General features: G+C 39.3%; 1 protein-coding gene across 1 annotated transcript; it reads left to right on the top strand.

Annotated features, from left to right (window-relative positions):
- Positions 1–659: 659 nt before the first annotated feature.
- On the top strand, positions 660–8,262 carry exosc9 (exosome component 9). The gene is made up of 12 exons (XM_058384018.1): positions 660–839; positions 1,479–1,573; positions 1,691–1,810; positions 1,899–2,001; positions 2,750–2,887; positions 3,049–3,131; positions 3,421–3,553; positions 4,230–4,318; positions 5,149–5,295; positions 5,408–5,538; positions 6,876–6,939; positions 8,043–8,262. Exons 1-12 carry the CDS (start codon positions 774–776, stop codon positions 8,062–8,064), a joined length of 1,191 nt encoding a protein of 396 aa, XP_058240001.1. The 5' UTR covers positions 660–773; the 3' UTR covers positions 8,065–8,262.
- Positions 8,263–9,747: the final 1,485 nt, after the last annotated feature.

The following is a 9,747-nucleotide window of genomic DNA, read 5'->3' as shown; positions in this document are numbered from 1 at the left end:
TTTCAACCCTTTTCTGGTGATTTGGGACACTCGTGTCATTGGTTTAGGGAAGTCTGACGTATATCAGAGCTAGATTCAAACAATCTTGCAATTTTTTCATTATTTCTGCTGGCCAAAAAATATACAGGAAAATAAAAGATAATAAATTAAAATATATTTTAATAAGTGATATGTGGACATATGATTAACTTGAAAAAAAAACAATAAATAAAATAATAAAAAACAATAACAATAATAATAATAAGAAGAAGAACAATAATAATAACAACAATAATAACAGTAATACTACTACTATTAATAATAATGATTATTATTATAATATTAATATTAATAATAATAATAATAATAATAATAATAAACAGTTCAGCAGGTGCAGTGACGCAGAGATGTAATTCACATTCCCACCACATGTCACTGGTGGCGCTGTTTAACACACTTCGCAGCTCCAGCGTCTCTCAATCAATTAAATCATCTTATTAAAATTAAACACTCCTCTTGTTACATATCTAAGTGTGTAGCACGTCCATTATCACGTTTTAACAAATAGATATAAATCTATGGGCTCTTGGGTAATCCTTTTTATTATGAGGGATACTTTGACTACCAGATAGCGGACGCCGAGACTTCATCTATCGTCATTACTGTGCGCCATTGTTTTGCCCGCGCTGTCGTCACTAAATCGCGCAGGAGGCTGCTCATGCTTACAGGAGGAACGTGAGCCACTTGGTTTATAAACTATATCTAGATACGTTTGCCATATAAGAGCGGCAAATATGAGAGAAACACCTTTATCAAACTGCGAGAGAGACTTCCTGCTTAAAGGTATTCAGGAAAAGAAGGTAAAAATAAAGCGCACGGTGATAGAGAATGAACTGAATCGCCTCGCTAGCTCACCGGGTTTCCTTTCTATATAAATAATATAAACATTGTTTCAAATGACCTTCTGCTCCCTACATGAGCGCCCTACATAGGGCATGAAATAATAGCTTTAAACACTCAGTCTAGTGCACTAGGTCTTCAGATGGGTGCGAATTGAGATGCTGCTTGTAATAAACGCTACTCTTTCTGAAAGGGGTTTTTAATTCTTCGTCTTAAAAAGAAGTTGCATCTCAGGGTTTTCAAAGTTATTATTTTTATGAACATGTTCAAATGAACTCTATTTCAATTTGTTTAATTTTATTATAAAATGAAGAAATAACAAAACTTTGTAAATATTATTGTACGCCTTTATTGTTTATTTTGTTCATTAAAACTTTACTAGAGGGCCTGCTTGAAAATGTGTATTCATTAATTAATCAATCAATTAATCGACTTATGGAATTATTTAAATTACTAAAAAAAAATCAAACTAAATTATTACATTTAATAATTTATTAATTGCTTGATTCATTTACATTTAATTATTTTTTTTGTTGCAAAATTGACAAGAAATTGCAAGTGAATGAACGAGTCATTAAAATGTTTTTGTCTGGTTTTAGCGTTTGGATGGAAGACAAACCTACGACTACCGCAATATAAAAATCTCATTTGGTACAGATTATGGCTGCTGTACGGTCACCCTGGGGAAAACGAGGTAATGTGCAACGACAACATCTGTATACAACAGCCTACAGAATAGCTATACTCACAGTTCCTAACTGTGGATATGTACAAAGAGCACTGATGCATGATCCTGCATGTCTCTCCTCAGGGTGTTGGCTCAGGTGTCGTGCGAGTTGGTTCCTCCGAAAGATTCCCGTCCCACTGAAGGCATCATGTTTTTTAACCTGGAGCTTTCTCCCATGGCATCGCCTGGCTTTCAGTCCAACAGGTAGGTCACCACATGCTCACATACGTCTCCTAAACTGCGTTATTATTATAGACATATTCGCTCTTACCGAACGTGCCGTCTCTTGTAGACAGTCCGAGTTGTTAGTGACGCTGAACAGGCAGCTGGAGAGATGTCTGAGGAACTCCAGATGCATCGACACGGAGTCGTTGTGTGTGATCTCAGGAGAAAAGGTGACACCTTGTGTGATGCTGAATAATGTTATTTTAGTTGTGCCAGTTTGCATGTATTTCTTGTTTACAGTATGTTCTGTATTGTATTGAGTGATGCATATATCCAGTGATAAAGAAATCAGACTGTGAGCATGGAGACAGTTAAAACAAGTAGAATCCAGGCTTTTAATAATTTGAGTACAGGATTTTAGTTGAAAATAAAGTGTATACCGATCCTCCATGCAGAAAATCGAGATGGTCAGGGTTCAAGCCCCAGCAGCTCCTGTTGGGCTCTTGAGCAAGACACTTAACCCTCTTCGCACCAGGGTTGAAGTCATACTGACGCACATGAACACCACCCCAAAGTCGTAATTACGAGCGAGGAAACCTCAAATGTTCTTTGAGCTCCGAGTTTCTGAGTTGAGGTCGTGTCATTCAGAAAAATAGTGGAGTCGGTGGATGCAGCGTCTGTAGCTGACAGTAAATTAGTTGAAATTGAACGTTTATTCGACTCAGAAGCTGATTTCCGTTCATTTCGCTTTTAAAATACAAGCACAGTGGTTAACATTTAATCCCATCTCGCTTCAATTAAACACCTGAAGTTGTAATTATGACTTCCCGCCTCATGAATATGGGATTTGTGAAGTAAAGAATTTCACTGTGCTGTAATGAAGATGTGAGAAATTAAAGCTTTTTCTACTTCAGGTGTTAAAAGTGTGCTCCTTCATACCAGACGTTAGTTGGTCACGTTGTTTATTTTGATGGACAGGTCTGGCAGATCCGTGTGGACGTTCACGTTCTGAATCATGACGGGAATCTGATGGACGCAGCGAGCGTCGCAGCCATTTCGGCGCTCTGTCACTTCAAAAGGCCAGAGGTCGCCATCCAGGGCCGAGACGTCACTGTGGTGAGTGTGATCTTATTAACGCTTCATAAATACTCATTCCCGGTGTTTAAACACTATGTTCTCGACGCCCGTCTTGAGTCTAACTTGAAATCCAGATGTGAAGTCTTACTGCTGTTACACCGGATGGCTGAGATGTTGTTTTTCTGTGTTTGTTTGTTTAGTTCAGTCCAGAGGAAAGGGATCCGGTTCCGCTGAGTGTTTACCACATGCCGATTTGTGTCAGCTTCGCCTTCTTCCAGCAGGGGTAAAAATAAATAAATAAAGCTGCACTCAGGATGCGCTCACAGTTAGATTTTCTCAGTCTTGTTAAGTTGAAGCAGATCTGATGTTTCTGTATAGATTTTTCTGAACCATCAGCATTTTCGATTACTTTTTTTTTTTCATTATTAATTCTAGCTTTTATTTGTCTTTCATCACCCGTAAAAAGCCTGATCGATGTTCTGAATGTTTAGTAAACGTCTATATCGTGTAGCGTCTCTGATAAAAGATGTTCGTACGGTTAAGCGTCTCCTCGTGCTCACTCTCTCCTGCAGCTCGTATCTGCTGGTGGATCCGTGTGAGAAAGAGGAGCTGGTCATGGATGGACTCTTGGTCTTAGCCATGAACAAACACAGAGAGATCTGCTCCATCCAGTCCAGCGGAGGCATCATGTTACTCAAAGACCAGGTAGAGGGGTGTGTGTGTGTGTGTGTGTGTGTGTGCGTGCAAGAAAGAAAGAGGCAGAGAGAGAGAGAGAGATAAAGGAGCAGACAGATGTACAGCGAAAGATGGATGTATGGATAAATGAACAGATGTGGAGGGCTGAATAAACAGAGAAAGGAACTGATGAACAGAAAGACAGACTGAGGCAGAGGGAGAAGGAAAGGAAGTTGGACAGGCAGTGAAATAGATGGACAGAATGAGAGAAAATAGGATAAACAAGGTTAGATAGCTAGAGGGAGACAGAGATTGATGGAGAGAGATGAATAGAGGGACAGAGAGAGAGATTAGAAGGTTGTGAGTTCGAATCCCACGTCCATCAAGCTGACACCTCTGGGCCCCTGAGCAAGGCCCCTAACTCTCAATTGCTGAGTTGTATAAAATGAGATAAATTGTAAGTTGCTCTGGATAAGAGTGCATGCCAGAAATGTAAATGAATAAGAGAGAAAGATGGACCAAGAGAGAGAAAGAGAGAGAGAGAGATGTCTAGATAAGACCGAGAGGGAGATGGAGGAAGAAGAGAGAGAGAGAGACGTGTTTTTGTACTGATCTGTTCAGTGTGATGGAAATATTTGAGTGTCAGAAATCAAATTTTCATGCCTAGTTTTTTGCTTTGAAATAATTTGTGTGTGTGTGTGTGTAGGTTCTGAGGTGCAGCAAAATAGCCAGTGTGAAAGTGTCAGAAATCACAGAGCTCATCACTAAAGCCTTGGAAAATGACAGACGAGCCAGGTAAAGTAAAGACGTGTGTGTGTGTGTGTGTGTGTGTGTGTGTGTGTGAGAGAGGTTCACAGGCTGTTATATCCCGTGTTGTGAATACAGGAAACCAGCGCCTCATCTAATGAGTGTGTGGTTTTCACTTCGTGTTTTGTGTTCAGCTTGTTGTTCAGTGTTTTGCCACAAGCTGTGATTTTTATTATTAGCTTGAAGAGAGAGGAAAAAAGAAAAACTGTCAGTGTATTTCTGTTATTGATCAGAGGTGTCATTCTTTAATAAATAAAAAATATTCGAAATCTCTGGTATATGAGAAATAAAACACTTTGGGATTGTACTTCTGTGTGGCAACATCACCCCACCCTTTGTTGATGATGAACATCATGCCCCCAAAATGTTTTATATTTTACATCTTGCTTCAAATCAAATGAATTTTAATATTTACTTTACATCAAAAAACAACAGCAAAAATAATATTCATGATAATAATAACTCACGTGTATATATTCTGATATAATGGTGACGTTAATAACTTGCTGGTTAGCTCAGCTGGTTAGAACATATGCTTCTAAAAATCCCAAGGTTCTTGGTTCTATCCCTGTAGGGGTCATGCAACCATTTTATTTTTTATTTTAAGCAGCACTTTTCCCACATATTGCTCATTTTATAATGAACCATTCCGTCCCTTTGACATGAACCCAAAAGAATTTATATATTTATATATTTACATAACTTTATATATAAAATAAATGGTCAAAGGACATACTTTGAGCGTTCACCTGAACTTCACTGCTTGTTGTACTTGTGAAAGGTTAAAGCTTCGAACCGTTCGTCTTATTAACCCACAGGAAAGAAGGCGGCAAGTTCGGCTTCGCGGAGTCCATAGCCAAGGAGCGCATCACAGTCCTGACGAGAGAGGAAGCTCCACTGGACACCACAGATATCCAGGCGACGGCTGACGGCATCATCAGCAAAGCGGACGCTCCTCCTGAAGTGTATCTTTTTCAGAAAACGTTTCATTTGGTAATCAGAAAGACGAGCAGTTTATGGTGTTGATTAATTGACAGACTGAAATGTGGTCAAATGTGTCCTTGACCCTTTGATCAGTGTGCCCTCTCCTGTCATTGTTGCCACGGGAACCGGACAGGTAGGGGAGGGGCTAGAGAACACATGGGGTTTGGAAGAAGACGATGAGGAAGAGGAGATGGCGGACGTAACCGAGCGGAAGACGAAGGAAGGTAACGTGTCCGTTGTTCTGTCTGTACATCAACATCAAAACTCCAAAGCACAGTTATAGCATGGCTTTAGTGGTGCTAGAATGCTATGGCTAGTTGCCTAGCAACAGACACCCAATCAGAAACTGAACAGAGCTTCCGCTTCCCATCACAGGCTTTGTACAGTGACCGAAACCTGACATAGTGTGTGAACTTTTTCTTTTGTCTTTGTTTTCTTGCCTTTGTGAGTCTCAGGAGGCTTAACACAACCGAAGAGGATTGCATTTTTTGTCACTGATCTGAAAGCCATTATCTGTATTTATCCAGTCATGTCTGCTGGCCAAGAATATAAGAAGGTTAAGCCAGGGATTAGGAATGGACAGTGCAAAACGGCTAATTACGAAAAGCCAGGGTTAATTATCTCGTGCAAAGCTCTGTTCAGTACCATGTGATACTGTAAGGTTTAAGCTGAGTATGTACTGTATTACCTCTCTGATAGATAGATAGATAGATAGATAGATAGATAGATAGATAGATAGATAGATAGATAGATAGATAGATAGATAGATAGATAGATAGATAGATAGATAGATAGATAGATACTTACTTTATTCATCCCAAAGGGAAATTCACAGTTTCCAGCAGTATCCACAAACACAGGTAACATGAACAGATGATGGCAGCGAATCTCTTGATCTGCGATCAGAGCAAACAGTGTAGTGTGTAAATATCAAGATGAAGAACTACAGCGTTGTCCTACATTACAGCTCAAACCTCTCATGATGTTTAAACAGCATCTTTAATACATGGTTATTATTACTCACGAGCGTGTAGAGAAACCGGACCAGGTGAGAGCAGTGCAGTTCAACTCAGCAAGCACTGAGCATGAACTCACTACTACTTTTAAGATCAGTTTCACTTTGACATTATGGATGGAAGGATAGATGGATGGATGAATGGATGGATAGATGGATGGATAGATGGATGGATGGAAGGATGGGTGGATAGATGGATGGATGGATGGATGCATAGATAGATAGATAGATAGATAGATAGATAGATAGATAGATAGATAGACAGACTTTATTGATCCCATGAGGGAAGTTCTTGTTACAGCAGCTTAGTAACTTAATTAAGAGTATATTTACTGTATATACGTCTCCTGGAGTCTGATGTAATGTGTTGAATACTGATTTATTGTTTCAGTAAAACTAACAGTGATGCCTGAATGTCTGTACAGCTGAAAGATTTCCCAGACTGCAGTATGTGTGTGTGTTTCTACTGACCCACAGAAGACAGTCGTCCCTCAGCGTAGTGTTTTTGTTTAGTCTGTACACCTCAGTGTGTGTTTTGTCCTGCAGATGAAGTGATGGTTCTCTCAGACAGCGAGGAGGAAGAAGTTGTGATTTTGAATCAGGATGGCCGGTAAGTATGATCCAAAATCCTCCTCCGGTTTCTATTAAAAGAAACTGTGATGCACATTAAATGTTTTTCTTTGTGTTTATATTAAAAACATTTGTGATATGTTTTTAGTGATTCTGGTTAGACGCTGAGGAAAATATGAATTGCGCTCAGACGTGGAAGCTAGCCGGCTAACGAATAATTTCCTCAGAGCTGTGAACTGTTAAAGATTTAACCAACTAATGTGTTTATGTCCAATTGAGCTAAATGCTAGAAGTAAATATTGCTCTAAAGTCACGATGAAAATGTCTTTACTCTATGTGATGGTGTCGATCTCAGGTTTAAAGAAACCTTCCCATCTACACTATATTGTCAAAAGTATTGGGACACCCCTCCAATTCAGGGGTTGGGCTCGGCCCCTTATTTCCAGTGAAAGGAACTCTTCATGCTTCAGCTTCATACCAAGACATTTTGGACAATTTCATGCTCCCAACTTTGTGGGAACAGTTTGGGGATGACCGCTTCCTGTTCCAACATGACTGTACACCAGTGACCAAAGCAAGGTCCATAAAGACATGGATGAGTGAGTTTGGTGTGGAGGAACTGAACAGAGTCATGACCTCAACCTGATAGAACATCTTTGGGATGAATTAGAGTGGAGACTGTGAGACAGGTCTTCTTGTCCAACATCAGTGCCTGACCTCACTAGAGGAATGGTCAAAAATTCCCATAAACACACTCCTAAACCTTGTGGAAAGCCTTCCCAGAAGAATTGAAGCTGTTATAGCTGTAAAGGACAGGACAACTCCATATTACATTCATGTGCATGTAAAGGCAGACGTCCCAGTTTTGGCATTGCACGCAGTCTCCACTATAGTTGGAACAGGAAGCGGTCATCCCCAAACTGTTCCCACAAAGTTTGGAGCGTGAAATTGTCCAAAATGTCTTGGTATGAAGCTGAAGCATGAAGAGTTCCTTTCACTGGAGCTAAGGCGCCAAGCCCAACCCCTGAATCCAATGATTCGGAGGAGTGTCCCAAAACTTTCGACAATATAGTGTATCAGTTTGGAAATTCATTCTGCTTAAGTCTGAGCTAACAAATTTATTTTCTTTCACACGAAATCCAGAAGTAAACGCTCGCAACGCTGAAGAGGAAACCTGACTGAAAGTAGGAAGAGCTTTCCACTCAAAATAACAAGAAGAACATGTCCTGAAAGCTGCTTTTCTGCTCACTGCCTTTAGTTTGATCAAATTGATCGTTTCTGGGACATAAAAAGACGGCACAGAAGATAAATGTCTTCTCTTTTCTTACCATATATATTAAATAAATATAAAATGTTAAACAAATGTTTCTCTCTTTTGTTTTTTTTTTTACCTTATATATTAAAACAGATTGAGTCACAGTGGGACGATTTTCCTTCGGTGAAGACAAAACGTGGCTCAATACTGTCATAAATAATTACTAGGATGATAAAAATAATAATAAATATATCTGTGAGCGGCAGTTCAAGCACTTTAAGCCTGTGTGTAAAAGGATATCATGTATTATTTATCCGCTCTGTAAAACAAGATTCTATACCCATGCTCCTTCTTAACACAAAATGGCCGACGCAGTTAAACTCTGGTATCCTTCAACTCTGTGTGCTTGTACTGAACCTGAAGATGATTTTTAGGACAAGTTCTACAGAAGAAATTTTAGATATTATAACCAGGAAATGGTTGTTAGAAGTTTGGTGTAAATAAAGCAAAGCATCACAGAGATATAACCATGTTTAATGTGCTGGCTGTCATGGACGGTCCAGGAGAAATTCACAGTAGTAATTTTTCTGAAAATTCAAAATGGCGGATAATGTTTTAATGACTGAATTTGGAGAGATATACATTTTGTTCGGATTAAAAGGCAAAGATTCCTGTGATATAAGATACGCCTGTGACGAACGGGGCAAAAGTTACAGCCTTCTTTGTAGTTTGTTTTGTTTTGGTCCCTGTAGCGCCACCATGTGGCCGAATGGAGAGTGAGTGAGACCCGGAGATCTAACATATCACTCAAAGTCTTTTGGCCTTACGATTTGGTCTGCGTGATCAGTTCTAGGATAGAAAAATAATTTTTAAAAATAGCAATAATAATAAAACATCCAGACAAAAACAACAGGGTTTCAGTGCTTCATGCTTCAAAAAATTAATTAAGTAATCAATTAACTAATTAATTAATTAACCAATTTAATTATTATTATTATTATAATGGGATAGACTAGGGAAAAATACTGATAAAATATTATATTCGGCTTTTGAGTGAAATTTCAGGATGCACCTAAAATGCTAAGATGCACCTAAAATGCACTATACCCTTTACAGGTGAACTTAATTTGACCTTCTCTACACTTTTGAATGCACATGTCCAACTGTTCAGTGTTTCAGTACTTTTTGCAGAACTTGCTTAAACAGCAAAATTCACAACTGGTGTTTGATCCATGAATCGACCAATAAATTTTCTGGTTCAATTAGAATTGGTATTTAAACAGTCCTCTTCATCATGCTGTTCACATTTTGACATCATGAGACCAAGACCACACCTAACAACTGATCAACAGTACCTCGTCATTGCGAGGCTTCAAACAGGATGTTCTCAGAGGGAAGTGGACACTGAGCTTAGAGTGACTCAGACTGTCATCAGCAGGTTGCGACAGAGATACAGAGAGACTGGAAGAGTCACAGAAAGGCATAGAAGTGGACGTCCTTTGGCCACATCCCACGTTGATGACCGCTTCATTGTGAACAGTGCCCTGCGGAACCGGATGATGAATGCCACTCAACTCCAGGCACATTTAAGAA

The sequence above is a fragment of the Hemibagrus wyckioides genome, linkage group LG29 (assembly GCF_019097595.1).
Source record: "Hemibagrus wyckioides isolate EC202008001 linkage group LG29, SWU_Hwy_1.0, whole genome shotgun sequence".
Classification (NCBI taxonomy): Eukaryota; Metazoa; Chordata; class Actinopteri; order Siluriformes; family Bagridae; genus Hemibagrus; species Hemibagrus wyckioides.
The sequence above is the reverse complement of the archived record's forward strand: the minus strand, read 5'-3'. Positions and strand labels throughout refer to the sequence as shown.